The 21,018-nt window shown below is 39.0% G+C and overlaps 1 protein-coding gene across 1 annotated transcript in view; it reads left to right on the top strand.

The window, feature by feature from the left end:
* Positions 1–21,018, top strand: part of LOC124857913 (E3 ubiquitin-protein ligase HECW1) — a 210,636-nt gene that overhangs the window by 137,309 nt on the left and 52,309 nt on the right. Inside the window, exons 18-28 of the mRNA XM_047349491.1 lie at positions 917–1,013; positions 1,912–1,995; positions 3,929–4,035; positions 5,265–5,379; positions 5,475–5,588; positions 5,681–5,833; positions 11,298–11,396; positions 11,790–11,919; positions 14,114–14,260; positions 15,752–15,866; positions 16,071–16,269. Of these exons, the coding sequence (XP_047205447.1) occupies positions 917–1,013; positions 1,912–1,995; positions 3,929–4,035; positions 5,265–5,379; positions 5,475–5,588; positions 5,681–5,833; positions 11,298–11,396; positions 11,790–11,919; positions 14,114–14,260; positions 15,752–15,866; positions 16,071–16,269 (1,360 nt within the window). The remainder of the gene's footprint in view (positions 1–916; positions 1,014–1,911; positions 1,996–3,928; positions 4,036–5,264; positions 5,380–5,474; positions 5,589–5,680; positions 5,834–11,297; positions 11,397–11,789; positions 11,920–14,113; positions 14,261–15,751; positions 15,867–16,070; positions 16,270–21,018) is intronic.

Raw genomic sequence — 21,018 nt, 5'->3', positions numbered from 1 at the left:
TCATCTTTTCTGTTACCTTTAAATTCAGCCTCCAATCCTGAGTATTAGTCTTTTACATAGTTTTCATTCAGACACATTGATAAAATCCGTCATCCTTAGTGTAAACATTCAATCAAAGAAAGCCCAGGTTCTCCTTTTGGCTTCTTTACTGAGCGGCGAGAGAGAGATGCTCTCTCTCGCCGCTCAGTGTCAGGGGATGTAAGACTTCGTAGATAAAAAGGTTCTGGGAAGTTATGTTCTGCAGAATAAAAGTTGAGGAACCCATAGTCAAAACGCGCCTTATAGGAGACCATAAAGAGCACAAATGCCTCTCTCATATTTGCCCCAAGACATCCACAAAAACATTCTGCGGCCTTATAAGACAAAAGTGGAACTTTTTACAAATTGTGTATCCAGTTATATGTAGCATGCAATAATGATGACAAGCACACCTGACCCTGAATGTCAAAAAAAAAAATGAGGGTTTTGGATTGACCTAGTTAAAGTGAAGTTATACAGGCCGTTCGTGTAGTAAGTCCTCCATTATGTCTAAATAAAAGCAATTCTCCAACAAGAGAAAGCCAAACTTCCTCCACACTGATGAGAACAGCTCATTGCTGGCTATCGCAAACACTTGATGACAGTAGTTGCCATCAAGGGGGTCACAACCATTAGGTTTAGGGGCAGTTACCATTTTAACATAAGGCCCGGTTGGTTGGGATACATTTTTCCCTTTAAGAAATGAAATCATCATTTGAAAACTTTGTCTGATATTGAAATTTGATTAATCTGAAACATTATTTGTGACAGAAAACAAAAAACAGAGGAACTCTGTGAGGGAGTAAATACTTTGTACTTTGCTTAACAGCAGGTTAGCAGTTTCTAAATGCTCATAGTGTTTACCATCTAACAGCTCCTCTGTGTCTGTCTCTTATAGCTTACAATGACAAGATAGTGGCGTTCCTGCGACAGCCAAACATATTCGACATGTTGCAGGAGCGACAGCCCAGTCTAAGCAGAAACCACACACTAAGGTAAGCATGGTGGTATCTGATTGGTATCTGCTGTGGGAAAAGTTCACATTTGTTTAAATGCAGTAGTTTAAAATGAAGGTGAAAAAAACTTTAAGCCCTGTCATTGCCTTTTTGCACTGATTTTAGTTATGAGTGCAAAATGGTAAAGGCAAGGCAAGGTAAGTTTATTTATATAGCACATTTCAGTAGCCAGACAATTCAAAGTGCTTCAGATGAAGGAAAAAAAAAATAAGAAACATAATAGGCAAAGTACATTACATTATAATAGAATGATGGATAAGAAAATGAAAGGAAAGTTGGACTGAAAACTTAACTAACAATGTTTAGATAGCTCTGTCAAAGGCCACTCTAAACAAATACGTTTTTAATCTGGATTTGAAGCAATTTAGGGTTTTAGCGCTTTTACAGTTTTCTGGGAGTTTGTTCCAGATTAGTGGAGCATAAGAACTAAAAGCTGCTTCTCCACGTTTGGTTCTGATTCTGGGTATGCAGAGTAGATTTGACCTTAGAGGTCTGGGTGGTTGATACACTGACAACAAGTCTGGAATATATTTTGGTGCCAAGCCAAGAATGCAAGCAACCAGGGAGCTTAGGAGAAAAGCGTCTGAGCCGGCAGAGAGCCAGAAGCGGAAATCCCTCATCACACAGATTTCAAGACTTATTCTGTCACTGATGAGATATGAAGAGCTAAATACAATTCATAATATCTTTTAAAACTATGTTAAAGTAGCTGGAATTCAGCTAAACTAAAGGAGTACCCCAAACATATTCCAGTTAATATCCATAGCCTCTGGTAGAAGAGCTCAGGACTGGCAGGTAGAAAGGTCATAAAATAAATCTAACCACTGCATCTCATGAATGATCATTTTTTTATTCTTATGTTTCCCTGACTGTTCAGAGAAAAGATCCACTACATCCGGACAGAAGGTACTCAGGGTGTGGATAAGCTGTCATGTGACGCAGACCTTGTTATCCTGTTAAGGTAAAGCTGAAAGTAGAGTCAGATTTACAAAGCATGTGTAAATCAGCATTTGGTCACAGATTTTAAGGTTTACCAGTTTGGCTTTCTAATGCTGCAATAGAGAAGAGATTTTCAAAACTGCCCTCATTTCAAAATGAGTTCATTTGTCTCGCTCATCCACGTCTTTATGCCCTTTGCTTTGTGCACAGTGCACTGCTGCACAGTCATGTTGGAACAGGAAGAGGCCATCCACAAAGTGCTCCCACAGAATCAGGAGCATGAAGCCTTAAGAGCTACTTTCACTGGAACTAAGGGGTCGAGTTCAACTTCTTAAGAACAGCCTGATACCATAATCTTGTAACTTTACACGTGATAGAGTGCAGTCAGGCAAGTACCATTCTCATGGCCACAGTCAAACCCCCTTGTCTTCTATTGGATTGCCAGACAGAGATGCATGAGTCATCGATCTAGAAAGCATGTCTCTGCTGCTCAAGTCCAATAGTGGCGTGCTCTACACTACTGCATCTGACACTTTGCATTGCACTTGATGATATAAGACAGCTGCTTGGCAATGGAAACCCATTTCATGAAGTTGTCTACGCATTAACCATGTGTAGAAGGCCACATAATGTTTGGAGGTCTGTAGCTGTGGGCTTTGCAGAAAGTCACAGCATCCACAGAATCCTCCTCAGCATCCACTGAGCTACTGACTGAGCTCCCATGAGCGACCCTCTTTCACAAATGTTTGCAGAAGACGTCTGCATGCCTAGGCGTTGGATTTTATACATTCTGGTCAGGAAAGTGATGAAAACTCCTGAATTAAATTATTTGGATGTGTGACTTTTAGGGAATAAAGTGTGCTTCTTTGTAACGCACTAGCTTCACAATACATCGAATCACAATCATTATCACAATATGTGCAACTCTAATATTGCAGTCACAAAGGACTGCTGTATTTCGTAGGATATTATATTTCAACAGCCTTGACATTCACACTCTGCATACCAATCGTACATTTGGGCAGTTGTGTAGCCTCTAACTGCCCTTAATGCACACACCTGATGTATGTCTTTAATGGCTGAAACACTAAAGCTAACAGAGAGCCATGCGGAAGTTGTTGAATGGTAAAGAAAGAAAAGAGTCAGAAAGTTGGAAGTTACTGTTTATTGATGTTGTCATTGCTTATTTCAGCAACAGAATTGTGCAGCCCTACAAGGCCAGCTATGTTACCCTTGGTTAAATGGTAAATGGACTGAACTTATATAGCGCTTTTCCAGTCATACAGACCGCTCAAAGCGCTTTACACTAGAGCCACATTCACCCAATTGCACTCACTAATGCTCACACATTCATACACCGATACACAGATCGGTAGCCAACTTGAGGTTAAGTGCCTTGCCCAGGGGCACATCAACCTATGGCAGTAGGAAGCTGGAATAGAACCCACAACCTTCTGATTGCAAGACAACTACTCTTCCTACTGAGCCACAGTTGCCATTTTATTAACATAATGTTTGCTGTTCCAACAATTTAATGCTCAGAGTGAGATCACAGAACTGTGCAGTGTAGTCAGCTACTTCCTGAAGACTTGGGGTTCTCTATGATTTTCTAAGGTGTACTACAAATGTAGCACATTTAATTCAGTTCAATTTCTTCATATAGCAGCAAAATACCACACATCATCTCAAGGCACAGAAAATCAATTCTATGCAATCATACAGACAGATTCCAAGTCAATTACATACATTCCAAATTGATCGTAGATATCAACCAATCAAGTTCAAATGTAGCTCCATAAGAAGATAATTTAAAGCGCTTTAGAGCAAAACCTGCATCAGATATGATGTGATGGGTAATCTGGGCTTTGGTCAACCTGACCCCTGTCTGCACAACACAGTGTATGTTTGGACTTGTTGTGATAATGTTGTATGTGCTTCTGCTTCTCTCTTTGCAGTTTATTTGAAGAGGAAATCATGTCGTACATTCCCCCTCACCCCATCCACTCCGGCTTCAGCTTTTCCCCACGCTGTTCACCCGCCTCCTCCCCACAGAACTCTCCGGGTTGGTTATCCATCGGCTCATGTATCATCCTGACAGCAAGAGTCTTTGCTCTCATGGAATCACTCAGTGGAAACACACAAAGAAATACTAGCAATCATCACTGTTCAGCTGAGCCTGCTGGGTTTCTCAACCCTGTTTTCGTAATGAACTGTGACACATCTAATGGAGACCTCAAGTGTGTGTATGTGTGTGTGTGTGTGTGTGTATTGATAGGGGTTCTATAAAAGGAAACTGGGTCACAACGGGGAGGTTTAGTTTGTAATTGCTCTTCCTTTCTTTGCTGTGTTATTGTCTTTGAGAAAAACCTGAACTGGAAAAACTTCCATTGCAAACCAGGGGCGTGATAAATACAGGCTTTGATCTTAAACTACGGAGCCTATTTGCAGGGGGAAAAATCTGCTGTGCTAAAGGGACTCTTTGACCCCAAGTTTTATGTTTTATGTTTTCCCTTATGTTAAAAGGCAAACCAAAATGAGACTTGCTGATGCACAATAGATTTACTTTCACACAGTGATGAAGAGAAAACAGTCCAGGCAAAATACATTGGGCCTTATTTATCAATAACCAGTATAGATTTGGACACAGAAATTATCAAAAACAGATTTACAAAATGTGCATATACTGGCCAATTTAAAAAGACCAATTAACCTAATCTTTGGCAGCAATAGTTGGGTTGATGGCCTGCTTCATAAAGACGTCACAGCTAAACAGAAAGCACTATCACCATACTCATGTCAAGTAATTCTGTCAAACTTGCTTTCTATTCTATTTATCTGTTAAAAACATGCTGGAAAACATCATCTTGAAGTATGTGAGCAGGAAGTAAAATATGCTGGATGTTTCATTACATTTTCAGGCAGTTTTCTACTTGTGTTTGTGATGTAACTTATAAACCTCAGCAACAATGGCCATATACTGTAGGCTTTGCCTATGTAAAGCATAGTTAAAAATTCAGAAAGATGATTTTGGTTTGCAACTAAAAACAGTTTATTGTGGTTATATCATGAAAGGTAAAAAGATCTTCATCAGACTTAATGTACCTCGGGGCTAAATAAAGACAACTACTGGCTGAGCTGAGAAACACAAAAAGCATATCTATGGATGTTTGGAAGGATGATTTTTCTAATTTACAGTGTGTTGAAATGTTTAGCTTCAATAAACCTACATCAAATTCTTAATATCAGAAACTGTTCTTTAATGGTATTTTTGTTTCATGTGTACAACTGTAGGCCTGCAAAGAGCCAGGGCCCCAGCTCCTTACCGCAGAGACTTTGAAGCCAAACTGCGAAACTTCTACCGGAAGCTAGAGGCTAAAGGCTATGGTCAGGGTCCGGGCAAGATCAAGTAAGGACAAGCACTCAGGATTTTCTTGTGACTTCAAACTAAAGCTGAAATGCAAAGGGTTTATGGGAAGTAATGAGTTTGATGTGTTCCTACAGGTTGCTGATCCGGAGAGAACACCTGCTGGAGGGGACCTTTAACCAAGTGATGGCGTATTCTCGCAAAGAGCTGCAGAGGAACAAACTATATGTCACCTTCTTAGGGGAGGAGGGGTAGGCATTGTTTCTCCATGCCATAAGAGCTCTTTTAAATTTTTTTAATTAAATCTGAAGACAGTCTTCTTCCTGTGTCTTTTTACCTTCAGATTAGATTACAGTGGTCCGTCCAGGGAATTTTTCTTCCTGCTGTCCCAGGAGCTCTTTAATCCGTACTACGGCCTGTTCGAATACTCAGCAAATGACACGTACACCGTTCAGATCAGCCCCATGTCAGCTTTTGTTGAGAACCATCTGGAATGGTAAGTATGCTTTCATCAAGTTGTGGTTTGATGATTTGAGCAAAACATTGTGACCTGATAGATAATCAGTCAACAGCTAATTTGCATCTATTGACAAAGATTTGGCTTCAAATCCTATGTTGCCATCCTATGTATTGGTGTTTTAGCATTATTGGTGTGTGAAAGAGTGTGCAACAGTTCTGATTGGCTGTGCAAAAGTATTCAAGGTTTTAACATGACAGACCAACACAAAGTAGCTCATAATTGTAAAGTGAAATAAAAAATAGTACATGTTTTTCAAAATCTTCAAACAAAACTAATCTTAAGTTGTAAAGTGTGGTGTGGATGTAAGTCCCACACGCACCCCACCTCCCCTCAGGTTAATAACTAGGAAACCCAACTTTCCCTGCCATAATAGTCACTTGGGATATGTCTCCAACTGCTTTGGACACCTAGAGACTAACGTTTTTCAATGTTGTTCTTGAACCAAAAGCTCGAGATCATCCAGATTGGCTCAATAGCTTCTGTGAACGTTTCCACCGACTCTCAATTCGATTTAGGTCTGGACTTTGACAGGGCCATCTTAACACATGAATATGCTTTGTTCTAGAGCATTGCACGTCTGGGTGTATGTTTGGGAATGTTTTCCTGTGGAAAGGTCAACTTTTTCTTCATTCTTTTGCTGAATTTTATTTAAAGTTTATTCCCAAAATGCTTAAAGAATTGCCTTCTCCTTCACAGTTTTGCTGACCACAATAGCATACTGCTTACTCTTATATACCCAGCTGTGTTAAGAAGGACAAAGAAAGTTATTTGGAATATCAAACAGTAGCCCTGCAGCCTGGTGTTGACAGGCTGCAGGGCTGCATACATTTCTGTCTGTGTGGATAATATTATCCACATGAAACAGGTCCCAGTCTCCTCTAAGAATAAACCCTGGGGAACTGAAGATATGAAATAAAACATGTACAAGAAACAATGTCTTCACCGTTTCTGGAACGGTGAAGAAGGCCAGCACTAAGGTGAAGTAAGTAATACAAATCAGCCAACTAAATACAAACCAGAAAAATTGCATTTCCTACGAAAATGCAATGTGAATGCTGAAAGGTGAGTTCTCTAGCTGAAAGCTGGCAGAAACTAGCTGAAATTGACTGCAGAAAATCTGCTGAAATGTAATGAATTAGCAGAAAAACTGAAATGATAAACTCTACTGAAACCTGGCAGAAAGAAGCTTAGGTTGACAGCACAATGTTGGCTAACATTCAATGACTTAGCAGGTAACAGAAGCTTAAGTTGACAGCAGAAAATCGGCTGAAATCTGATAAATTAGCATAAATAGCAAAAACATTAGCATAGAAAAATTGTCATCTGAACTGATAATAGACAGCTTAAAAAGCTAACCTTACCTCAAAACTATTTGTTTTAAGGGTTAGCTTAAATGGTAACAATAGCATGTGGGTTATCACTAGCATGTTGGCTGACAATGACTCATTCCATTCAGTATGTCAATTTAGCCTTAGAAGTGAAAATTAGCCTAAATGCAAAAATTTGCTTAAATGTTAACATTAGCATGTTGGCTAACATTAACTCATTCCATTCAATGGCCCTGTCCCAATTCCCACACTACACCCTACGCCCCTCTATGAAGTGTGTACTTTGTACAAGTGCATGTAGGGGTTGAAGTGCGCAGGTTATAAGTGTGCAAAATTGGAGAATTGGGACAGTAGGGGTTACGTCATTGACTTTCACCTCTGCACCGTAACCGCAACATCAAAAAGGGTGGGAACCAGCGCTGTTTTCACAGTCTTGCTGCTAAAAAACATATTTTAAAACTGCAACAAGCAATTGTTTTGAGGAGAAGAAAGTGCAGGAAGCGAAGGAGACTTATACACCAGACTCTCGCCGCGCCAGTGTTTGTTTGAAACGTAACTTCAGTGTTATGGGCTACTGACTGCCCAGACTCACTCTGAACCCAGTGGTATCTTACAATGTTGAGCCTGGAAAACCAGTAAAAAAATATTTGTCGGCTTGCTGTCTAACGTTTACGCAGTTCTTATTATTCTGATTTGATGGCTGATTACGTGGATGGTTGTGATTGGTTTCTGCTCAGAATGTCATCTGCAGCAGTGAATTGTGGGTAATATACTTCGGCGAAGTCCGCTTAGATGTGGGCTTCGCCGAAGTGTGAATTGAGGGCACAAAGGGGCAGGGCTAAGGACCACTCTGGAGAATTGGGACACACTACGCACTCGAACCCATCAACGGGAACGTGCAATTCAGGGACACAAGGGTGGAAGTGCGAGTATTGGGACAGGGCCAATATGTCAGTTTAGCCTTAAAAGTGAAAATTACCCTAAATGCTAGCGTTACCTTAAATGCTAACATTAACATGTTCACTAAATCTAGCATGTTGGCTAACACTAGTACATTGGCTATATTAACTTACTCCATTCAAAATGTTCATTTAGCCCTATAAGTGAAATTTGCCTAAATGCTAATATTTTCATTTAGGCCTATAAGTGAAAATGAGCCTAAAAGCTAATGTTAGCTTAAATGCTAACATTAGCATGTTGGACAACACCAGCATGTTGGCTATAATTAACTTATTCTGTTTAATATGTTTAATGTGTAGGAAACTGTAAGGGCTGTTGACGTCATTCTTAGACCGTTTTTCTCAGAACAGACAGGGAAACGAAAATATAAAGCCTTTTTTGTTGAAAATATAAAAATAAAGGCACAACACTAGGTGAAAAGAAAGGGAAAGATGAAGAAAAAGACAAAAATGACTGAACATGCTCTTGAACAACGTCTAATAACTCGGAAACTATAAGGGCTATGGATGTGATTCATGCACTGTATGAATCAGCAGGCTGATTGCTGAACAATCATGGAGCTTTTCAAGTCTCTACAAAAATCTGTCTGGGAGGTGTGAACCTGTGAAAAAGTGGATCATTTTGAACTTTTTTAACCTGAGTGAAGGCGGTAGGAACGAGAAAACGGTAGGTATCCAAAAATTCTTTGGACCATAGGTATCAGCAGGCATTGGTGAGATTTTCATGTGTCTACATAAGTCTGCGTAGGAGACAGTGTAAATATGTCGATAATTTATACAATTTTTAATTTTATGCTTTTTTAGGAAGGACAGATTTGGTCCTTTGAAACAAACCTATTTTATGACAAAATGGTAAAATATATCAAAATAATTCCTTCACTGGGAGCGCCAGCAAGGTTTGAAGATTAATTGGTGCAAAGCTCATGTCTGTACATCAAACGGTTTAGGAGAGGCGATGACTCGAAAACATTTCGGTTTAAAGATTTCTGCTCAGATTTTTTCTCAAATTCCTACATGTGACCCATTCAAGGCGTGTTGACTTTGCATTGCTTCAGGGTGCGTTGCCAGAAATCTGTTAGTTCCACATCAAGCCATAAGAGATGGTCGAGGCATTAACCGCCATCATACATGGAGGAGCCTGTGAACATTATGGAGGAGTTTAAAGCATGTGTTTGGGATGATAATCTGACAAGGTTTTCCTCCAAGAGAAACTTAGAGAGACCAATTAACCAACAGTCTTTTTGTTTCTTTTTTTGTTTTTTGACTGTGGGAGGAAACCAGAGTACCCAGAGAGAGCCCACTTGCAAACTCCATGCAGAAAGACCCCCGGCCAGGAGTTGAATCTAGGACCTTCTTGAGTCCTACCAACTGCAGCCCTAGTACCAAGTGATGGAGTTAAAATTATTAAGATTAACAAAGACATTCTCACTGCATTCTACAGTTCCATCAGTGACATTCTTACTACATTCTACAGTTCTATCAGTGTACTAAATCTCTCTTCCTTTTGCTGGCTTCACTTTGCCACTGTGAAGAAATGAAAACATCTGTTAGTCTAAATCTGCTCAAAAATCATAAAGCAGCCTATTCAAAATCTTCTGAGCCAGATCACAGGATTTAACAGGGCCTCTTACACATTCTATTTTCTGAGTTTAATGACTCCCCTCAGGATGCTGACTTTGCTGTCCAGGCTGTAGGACACAGCGAAGAAAGACCACTGTTGTTCCCAGGGCTGTCCATCTTTTTAACTCCCTATATTGTACTTTATGAATAATTATTTGTGTGTTTTTATCCTGTGAATAGGGACTGTTGCATTGTGTGTGTTGATTTTGGATCTGTTTTATGCTTTATCAAATTTCCCCCCTTGGGGTCAAATCGGGTGATTTAATTTTATTGGTAAATGGTAAATGGCCTGTACTTGTATAGCACTTTATCAAGTCCCCAGAGAACATCTGTGAAAATTAATTTTCAATCTTGGCAAAGATTCTCAACTGGATTTAGGTTAAGACTCTGACTGGGCCATTGTAATACACACTACTGAGTGTATTGCACTCTAAAAAAACACTATTGTAACTCTGGCTGGAGTTTTAGACTCGCAGCCTTGCTGGAAGGTGACCTTCACCCCAATGTTAAGTCTTTTGCAGGCTCTAATAGGTTTTCTTCCAGGATTGCACTGTATTTAGCTCCATCGATCTTCCCATCAATTCCCTGTCCTTGCTGAATATAGCATCTCCACACCATGATGCTGCCACCACTGTAGGGACTGTGTTTGGGGTGATGTGCTGTGTTAGTTTTCCACCTCACATGGCATGGCATTTTGCACATAAGCCAATGAGATCTTTTAGGGCCTCACCTGACCAGAGCACCCTCTTCCACGTATTTGCTGTGTCCCTTACATGGTTCGTAGCAGACTACAAACTAGACCCCTCATTGCTTTCTTTCAACAATAGTATTCAACTTGTAATTTCTACATTAAAGCCAGATTTTTGGAGTGAATCTCTACAGCTCCTCCAGAACTCTTGGCTGCTTCTCCAATTAAGCTCCCCTTGCCTGACCTGTCAGTTTATTTGGACAGCCAAATAAACTGACAGATAATAAACCAAAAGAGACATAAGAACATAGAATAATCATTAACTAAAGTAAACTGCGAAACTAGAGGGAATAGAAGAAACACCAAAACCTAATAATTAACAAAGAACCCATAAAGAAACCCTGACTGTAAAAAAACAAAACCTAAACCACAGAAAGGGAACCAGGACGAGGAGGAACAGAGAAAATAAACTAGTAAACAAAGAGCGCAGGTGAACAAATACCAAAACATAAATAAACACAGATATACTAAATTGGTCCCTCATAGGTAGAAGTAGTTAAAACTATGTAACATTTTCCTTCTACTTCAAAATAATTCACTACCCTGTGTTGGTCTGTCACACATTTCGATAAAATCCAATACAACTTTGGGACAAAATGTGAAAACATGTAAGAGTGTGAATATTTCCACAAGACATTTTTAGAAGATGATTTCAGTGGATGTGGCTGCTAGTGCCTTTGGAACATACAACATATACTGGGTTTCACTCAATAGCTTCTCTTCTGTATACTGTCAAATTAAGTATATTTGCTTTCAAAGTCTTTGTGTGTGTGCTTTTGGTTCAGGTTCCGTTTCAGTGGCCGTATTCTGGGCCTGGCTCTGATCCATCAGTACCTTCTGGATGCTTTCTTCACCAGACCCTTCTACAAGGCTCTGCTCAGACTGTCAGTATAAGAAAATTCATTTGTCATTTTCCTTCAACATGCAGCCCAAATAAAAAGATAAACAGAACACATTAGGAGAAATTGCATTTACTTATTAAAGTTTCAAGTAAGTGAACAAGACACCTCTTTAATCTCTCAGTAACAAAGAATTACCTCCAAGTTCTTAGGTTATAATTCCTCAACACAGATCTGCAGCTTCACAAAGTGATACATGGCACTTTTTTAAAACCATAGATTGATTATAAACTCAAAGGTTTATAAGATAAGCTGTTGGAAAAGCTGAAAATGTTCCTGATTTTAACTTTTAACCCATAATGTCTATTAATTAATATGATCTGGATGACCACTGTGCAGCTGTGTGGAGTGTGAGATTGGACTGTTTGTGTCCTACAGGCCCACAGACCTGTCTGATCTGGAGTACCTGGATGAGGAGTTCCACCAGTCTCTCCAGTGGATGAAAGACAACGACATCACTGACATCTTGGACCTCACCTTTACTGTGAATGAGGAAGTTTTTGGCCAGGTTAGCACAATCCTCTGCCAGCCTCAACCAAATATATAAAGTAACCAGGCTTCTTTAAAACTATGGTTCAGCATCTACATTTCTGTAATCAAAGACGTGCTAGTTAAGTCCTCTTCCTCGTTTGATTGATTTAGAATCCAGCCAGTGATCTGCAGATATTTGGTCAGAACTTACAGTGCTTGGAAAGACTTGCATACACACACATTGGTTTTTCCAATTTTTTTGACATTGATAAATGGGGGCCATTTCTGTCAACTGATTGGGTAACTTACAAAATTATCTATTTACAATACAGAAACAAAATGAACAAAGTAGATGTTATCAACCTTGAAAAAAAAAACATGCCAGGGCGCGGCGCTGGTGGTGTAGGGGTTAAGGGCACGACCATGTGCAGCAGCTATAGTCCTTGATGCGGCTGTCCCAAGTTCAAGTCCTGGCGACCTTTGCCGAAAGTCTTTGCCCGCTTTCCTGTCTGCCTACTGTTGGAAAAAAAAAAAAAATTAAGGCCTCTAATGCCACAAAAAAAAAAAAAAACATGCCCCCTGGAGATTGAGGGTGAGTCTCTTCCTTGTGTGGAGGGCTGATTAAGGGATGAGAAATACATGAGAAATACATAACCACCTCATGGTTTTGTCTATACAAATGATGGTGTAATGCTTCAGGCTGTAATGGATAAAATAGCTAAGCTGAAAGAAAAAAAAACGTAATTGTCTATGTTTAAAAGATTTAATTAAATAGCTGTCCAACATCTCTAACCAGATCTGTCACTGCTTTATAGTACATTTATAGATGGCAAAGAATGTGCCAGAAGTTGTAGTACAGCCATAGAGAACCTACACAATTCTATGAAACAATCATTTTTCAGAAGGGGCTTGTTCAAAATAATGGCATGTGGAGTTTCACAAAGTGTAGATCAGTAATTTATTCTGTGAACAACAAGGTATCAAACAAGTCCTGCATATTTAAAGGGGAAATATAAATAAAATACACTTTAGCCTTTAAATTTAAATTTAAAAATTTAATTTCCCTTTGGGATTAATTAAGTATTTTTGAATTGAATTGAAATACTTTTTGTGCAAGGAGGAACAGGAGGAGTACTACCAGGACCCTACAAAGTGACCTCCAGGGCACCACTGGCTTGAATGTCTCTGACCAAACCATTAGAAACAGACTTCATGCTTCATGAGGGTGGCTTGAGGGCCTGACATTCTGTATTAGGCCCTGTGCTCACTGCCCAGCACTGTGGAGCTGGACTACTATTTGCAAGCGAACACTGGAATCAGCAGGTTCGACCCTGGTGATCTGGGCTTGTATTCATAAAGAATCTAAAAGTAGCTCCCAGTGACGTCATTCTTAGAAAAATCTTAGAATTTCTCGAATTGAAAGATTCTTAGAATTTTCCCTCTGTAAGATAAAACTTTAGTCACAAAGCATCTTAGATCTTGAGGTCCTAACGTGAGGAAATATTAAGAGTAGTGAGGAGGACTTTTAGTGATCTTAAGAGTGTCCTAAGCAGAGAAGTTGGTGGAAAGACAAAGAGAAATAGATATTCTCTGAACAATGAATAACAGTGAATTAATAAAAACGCTACTGGCTCCATGGTGCAGGGATCCACCCCCTTAATAGTCGAGTAAATAAACTTCTATAACAATCAGAATTAATATAGGAGACAAGATTTCAGCCAGACACAACTGATAAGATCAAAAGATTTATTGATCTTTCTGAAAGGTGTTCGGCAGGAAATCACCAGCAGTAGGCACAGGAACCTCTGGAGATAGAGTTTCTGCACTGTTTGTCTGCAACATCTCTGTCTGCCTGCTCTGTGCTGCATCTAAAAGTTGCAGGTTACCGGCTAAATATTTAGCATGTTTTAGTTGAAAAGGTACAGGTTGAAGTGTGGAAAGAAAAATGCTCACTGCTCTTTTTTCCATAACATTTCTCTTCCCTGACTTCCTGTAGAGAGGGAACATATTACAGTAGGTCTGTTTCTCTTCATTTTTGGTTTGGAATAGAATGTGCAGTGTTCCCAAAGCTTTGGTGTGTGTGGAATTCCGACATGTTCCTGTGGTCATGATAGAAAGTGTTCCTCAATGCAAAAAGAGATTTATTCGTTGGATGGACTACATGTTGCTTCCACCTTGGTCCTACATGTGGATTAAACCAGTTTAATGAAATGTTGCGGTTGTGTTGCTAGGTGACAGAGCGGGAACTGAAGTCAGGTGGCTCCCACCTTCAGGTGACGGAGAAGAACAAGAAGGATTACATTGAGCGAATGGCAAAGTGGAGGGTGGAGAGGGGAGTGGTGCAGCAAACAGAAGCACTGGTTAGAGGCTTCTATGAGGTAAAAATCTACAGTGCTCGCATGGTTTGAAATGGAGGGTAAACAAATATTAGCACACACTGCAAAACCCTGAATACATAACATATTTTCCTCACTGTCTGACATTTACTCAGACTAAACTGCTCTTGTTTTTGTTTAGTTCGGATTACTAGGTATCTATATTTGCTAAATGCCAGACTAATGCAGAAGACAATTTTTTTTCATTTCTATTATTATTTCTTAATATTCAGAAGTTTATGTCCTCTGAGATAACTGTACCTTTAAACAATATGGAGAAAGCCCAGGTGATGATCTCATGGCCTCGTAAGCTCCCCACTGGCTTCATCCTCACTGAGTAGCTTTCAGCCAATGTTGGTACAGACGTTGTTTCAGTTAACCTATCAGAAGCTTCAAACCCATGACATAATCTACTAGGCTTTTTTGAATTCTTAAGTCAAGTCAAGTTTATTTATATAGTGCTGTTCAGCAACAGGGCACTCAAAGTGCTGTATATGAAGAAAAACATTACAATGATACAGAAAATCAAACACAGAAAAACAAATCAAATGACATTAATAATCCTTGGGAGTTTACAGGTAAGAGCTGGTTCTGATCCAATCTTTCTAATAGAGGTAATTAGATCATTAAGTCCTCTGTGGTAAGGAATTCATCCTGTGCTAGCAGAAAGGTTCAAACCTTCAAATACTAATAATGTTTGGCTTTCACTGGTATGAAATTGTTGTAATACAATCCTTCTAAGAAATCTAAAAATCTCTGGTCATTGGTGTAAAAACAGCATTAGTCCAAATTTTCAAATACTAATAATATTTGGCTTTCGCTGGTAATCCTTCTGAGAAATCTGAAAATCTATGAAAAGTAATGAAATCACACATTTAGGTAAAGTAAGATAGGAGGAAAAAAGACATAGTAAATGCATTATTTATAAACTTCTGAACTGAACAAAGAAATGAACATGAAATGTAATTACTTAAAGGGATTTTGAAAGAGTTGGAGAATAAAATGCTGCTTTTTTGTAGTTGATAAAAGATTTAACTTTAATAAATAATCTATTTTCCTCTGGAAAGGTAAACTTGCTCTACACACATTATTTGGATTTAATAATCCCTTACTTAACCTATGGGAATGTTTAGGAGATAAATGGAGAATTAACCAAGTATTCCAGGGATAAATGATCAGAACTGGCTGGAAGCTTTGCAGACAAAAGATCATTTCAAATGCTAGTTTTACAAAATATTTTATCAAGGCAACTCTATACTTAAGCATCCAATATGTGGAGTAGATAATTAGTATTTTCATCATTTGTGTTCTGAAGTATTTACTTCCTTGTGAGAATGAATATTTTCAGGGTGCATTTTACCACTAAAGTTGTAAACAAAGAAAAATAAAAACAAAGGTTATTGATCACAATTAAACTGATTTACTGATTGTGCTGTACACATCCGTAACTGGGAAGCTTCCAGCAGGAATAAACTCTGATGTTCTCCTGCACAGGTGGTGGACTCTAGGCTCGTGTCAGTGTTTGATGCACGGGAGCTGGAGCTGGTCATCGCTGGGACAGTGGAGATCGATCTCAGTGACTGGAGGAGCAACACAGAGTACAGAGGAGGTACAGCTTCATCTGTTTGGTTTAATCGCTTGACTCATGTCATGTGCTTGTATCTATGCTGAGGCTTAGACAAGCTCATTGGAGTGCTTCATGTTTATCAGTACAAATGTGGTAAAATGTGACCACCTTGTTCTCAGTGTTAGGGGATGAAATGCAAAAACTTGTATTTACTTGTATTTACAATCAGTGAGCTCTCCCTGCTAGGTTACCATGACAGCCACATAGTGATGAGATGGTTCTGGGCAGCTGTGGAGAGGTTCACCAATGAGCAACGCCTCCGCCTGTTGCAGTTCGTCACAGGGACGTCCAGCGTGCCATACGAAGGCTTTGCAACCTTGAGGGGATCCAACGGCCTCCGGCGCTTCTGCATTGAGAAGTGGGGCAAGGTCACATCACTACCCAGGTATGTCACTTGTTTAATTTGTTAATGTAGAGCACAGGGGCAACAAATCCTGACGATTTATGAGTGGAGCTGGTGGGGGAACTCTACAGCTAATGTTTAGTTGGTAAATTATGTGGTTTTTATCTGTAGTCATTATCTTAAACATAATTGTATATTAAATAAAAATGCTTTCAGATCAAATAGGTCAACTTTCAGGTCTGGGCTGCATTTTATTACATGTAAACTGAAAGCTCATTATACTTATTCATATTTTCTATGATTTTCAGCACAGAGTGCAGATTTTGTAGTGGAAGGAAAATGTTACTTTAGTTAAAATGTTTTTTTCTGAATAAAATCTTTGGTGTGCATTTGTATTCAGCACCTCTAAGTCAATACTTTGCCAAACCACATTTGCTGGAGATAATAATTATAATAAAAATCCTATATTTATTTTTTAAAGTGCTTTCAATCAATCATTACAGAACTATTAAAATTTTAATGGACTGCACATTAAATCTAGACATTAAAAAAACTAAAATCCAGTGAAAATCAGTAAAAACATAACAAAACAAATGTACAGATGAAATAACTAAATTATCTGAATAACATTAAAAAGCAATAAAACTGAAAAACGAAATGAATCCATGTTTCACCATGTGGCCGGTGTGTTCATAAAGATATGCAGTGTTTGTATTTTGCATGTAGGCCACAGAGTACAGCTTTGGTATTGTCTGACCTTCTTCCACATTTGTTGTTGCCCCTACCTGATGTATGGCAAACTTATTCTCACACCTGGTTCTCACAACTAAGTTGTGGATCTCTGCAGCTCCTCCAAAACTACCATTGGTCTCCTTGCAGCGCTCGTCAGTAGAGATGGTTGGGCATGTGTTTAAACTCCTCCACAACTTTCTCCCATACCTGTCTGCTGCATTCCTTGGTCCGCATGATGCTGTTTGTTCGCTAATGTTCTCTAACAAACCTCTGAGGCCAGGGGTGAAAATCCCATTTCATTTTTGGGGGACAATCAACAGGAAAATTTTAGAGCATAATTCCTGGGGGGGACATAAAGCTCTCTCTCTCTCTCTTTCCTGCTCCTTTGCAACTTTCTTTGTAGGGCTGAGCCCTCAGCATGTTAAATAATGTTGTTATAATAACATTGTAATGTTATAATTACATTGTTATTATAATATTGTTTATAATGTTATAAAGTACTTTTGAATAATTATAAATGAAATGCAAGTATTTATTAAACATATATTACGTTTAACATTACTACAACATTGTTGTTTACAATTTATTATTTGTGTTTACAATGATTTTTGGGGGACATCTTTATGGAATTGTGGTCATATCCCCTGTGTCGCCCTCAGGATTTCCAGCTATGTCTGAGGCCCTCAGAGAACGTCTGCATTTATACTGAGATCAAATTACACACAGCTGCACTCTAGCTGTTAATTAGGTGACTCCTGAACACAATTTGTTGAAGTGGATTTTTAAGTAGGGGTATCGGAGGAAAGGGGGCTGAATCCAAATGTCTGAAACACTTTTCAGATTTCTGTTTGTAGAAAAGTTGAAAACCATCTATTCTTTTCCTGGGACTTCACAATTATGTGCTACTTTTTGTCGGCCTGTCACTTAAAATCCCAATAAAATACATATGTAGTGTTAATGTGACAAAATGTATAACAGTTCAAGGGGTGTGAATACTACTGGAGGGCACTGTATATTAAGCTGTGGAGCAGGTGAATGAACTGAGAAGAAGGTTCTTGATTCATTTGACATTTAAAATAGGAACCCATTGGGGACAAACCGTATAGCTGCAGTTTGACTGCTCTGACATTGTTTAGAACTAACATCAGTCCAGCTGACATTAGAGTAGAACATCAGTTTTATGAACTGTAGGTCAGAATTGAGTTAACTCAGCAAAACAAAGCAGGGGCATCAGGTTTTACTGCTGAGGATAAAGCACTGCTACAGTTTGTCTGTGAAGCTGTTTGAGCTCCATGATCAGTGTGTAATTCTGAGAATGGTGAATGATCACGTAGATTCTTCTGAATGAATAAAAAGCCTGACTACTAGCTCTCCTGTCTGTCTTTAATCCTGTCTCTCAGGGCTCACACCTGTTTTAACCGCCTTGACTTGCCTCCATACCCCTCATACACCATGCTGTATGAGAAACTGCTCATCGCTGTGGAGGAAACAAGCACTTTCGGCCTGGAGTGACCAATAGAAATATACGTGTGCCCCCTCTCGGTGTACCACTGGCTGGGCCTGGAAGCTGAAGGAAGAAAAGCAGCCCACATTGTTTCCAAGTCTGGTAAAGATTTGTGAAGTGTAACAGAAGTTTGGTGACGTGGATCTATGTAGGTCACTGTTAGTCTATCAGTTCATGTACGGAGGTTTCTGACTGCAGCCACAGCAGGACTACAGTTGTGTTTCTACAAGTGGTAGCGAAACACCACACTGGCTTTTCACAGTTCACTAATTTAAGTCTATGTTTGCCCAGTGAATGGGTTTTTATAAGGGAGTTTTATTTGCATGAACCAAAATGCATCAGACTCATGGTAATTAACAGTGGTATAAAAAACAGGACATAATGTATATAACTACATAATGTAATAATGTAATAACAAGATATCCCTCAAACAAACCTGTTACAATGTGTTGGAATTAATCTTTAATATTCAAAAAAGATGTGATCAATTCTAATTCAATATAAATAATTTTATGGTTTACAAAAGACTTTAGAGGGTAGAAAAAATATTGGAATTGCAAACAAAAATATAAAAAAAAAACATGACAAGATTACTCTTCCTAGCAACATTTCAGAACATTGAATTTTACTGAAAGATGCTTAAAATTAAGGAGATGAAAGAATTCTGAACACACTAATAACAGACTGCTATTGCAAAAACCTTCAGGTGAATTCAAGTTTAAGTTCTTGGATCAATACAGAACCTTATGTGGTTTATTAGTCAAAATATGTGGCGACAAGGATCGGACGTGGAAACATTACTCTTCCCTAGCAACAGATGATGTAAACTCCAAGCCAACATATATGCAGAGCTTCAGATTTCTCTTATAAAAAGGACGCCCTGATCAGTGTTCATTTTATTCTGATTTCATTGCAGAGCAGGGATAATGTGCTCAGCGGTGTAATTAAAATTTCAGCATCACAGTGACATTTTTCCATTGGCAATTATAGTGCCCCGCATTTACTTAGGGGTTGATTTAGGTGTTTACAGCTGCACAATCTAAATAAAAGGAACTAATTAGTTTATAATTTCAAACACGCATTTCATTTTATTAAAAAAATGGGTTCTGATTAATTTATCTTAAAAGGCTCATCAGAGATGGCCAAAAATCCACCCTGAAATAAATTCCTGAAAATGTGGGAATGATCTAACATACCTGCAGGTTAAGCCATCCATTCATGTTCTCATCTTCTGCTCTCAGTTAGCCATCACATCGTGTTTTAAGTCTCGTCAGTGTGCTAAAAGGTTGCATGCAAATAGCCAGTAACACTGGAAGGAGCAACATCATAGAATGAACTGAATGTATGATGCAGAATAGTATAATTCAACAATATTCATTAAAAGGCAAAATACTAGTATATTGAGGTTCATTTACGTGAAAATGCAACAGCGTACGTTTTCAATTTGGGAACTTGAATCTTTATTTATAAGGATTAATGACGATCCTGAATATGGTCTGCTGTCTATCAAGCTTTATTTGCAGCTCTCATATTTTAATCCTCTTGCAAAAATGTCTTCTGGTTCACACTCATGGTGATACTCCTGCTCATCGCTTCCTATTTTGACAGAAATGAAGGTCCATATAAGCCAAGGCTTTTCTGATATCACCATCTATAGTTAGTCTTAATTGATGGCTACAAACTGAACAAACACAATAATGGATTGAGCTGATGTGCTGACGAAGACTTGATATCATGCAGGAAGTTCTATAGCTAGATATGCAGCTTCTTATTCTGAATCTCTGTTAGTTTTGTCAAAATAGGGAACAGCAACTGGAGATTGACCTTGTCTTTGACAGAACAGCAGTATTGAGAACAGCCTAACTCCACAACAGTTCTCCTCTAAGCGCTTCTTAAGGGGCCATGATGTCATGTCCCTGTAAATAAAAGCAGCCATCATTTCCACAAAAGGGCTTCTGTGACCTTCTATGGAAACTCGGGGGATCACATCGTCCAAGTAAGCAGGCGCTTCATGATTTGCTGATGGCTACGAATGTTCCTGTGCACCGCCCTAAGCTGTCTGTCAGGGACTTCAGAAACATGTCACCATGCTGAGTGATGCTTCACCTTTAAACTTCTTTGGACTTGCTGTTTGAATGGGAACTGTTTGTATTCATGTTATAGTCTTCCACTGATGACTGATTATTCTCAGACTGATGATGCTCTCTACATGGAGCAGGTCCTCCAACATGTTACTCATCACGATATTGGATGTTTTGAACTTTTACAAAGCAGCATGTAAATGTCCAAAGGTTCAGAAATAATGGACATACTTAAACAAGTCTTACCTTGTGATATAAACCACCCATCTATGGAGGCTCGTGGACAAAGCAGTGTAATATATGCAATAGTCGAGATCTTTACTCCAACATGTTCCACAAAGATATTGTCTCTGACAGTGACATTCCCAGATTTTTGCCTACATGTTTATCTGAGTCATGGAACTGTTTCTCAGTAACTTACTGCCTCAGATGTGGTCTGTGGGGTTACTGGGTTTCAGAACTGGCATAAGATAA

Source organism: Girardinichthys multiradiatus, chromosome 21 (genome assembly GCF_021462225.1).
Source record: "Girardinichthys multiradiatus isolate DD_20200921_A chromosome 21, DD_fGirMul_XY1, whole genome shotgun sequence".
In the NCBI taxonomy this organism is placed as follows: domain Eukaryota; kingdom Metazoa; phylum Chordata; class Actinopteri; order Cyprinodontiformes; family Goodeidae; genus Girardinichthys; species Girardinichthys multiradiatus.
This window is presented reverse-complemented; position numbering and strand designations above follow the sequence as displayed.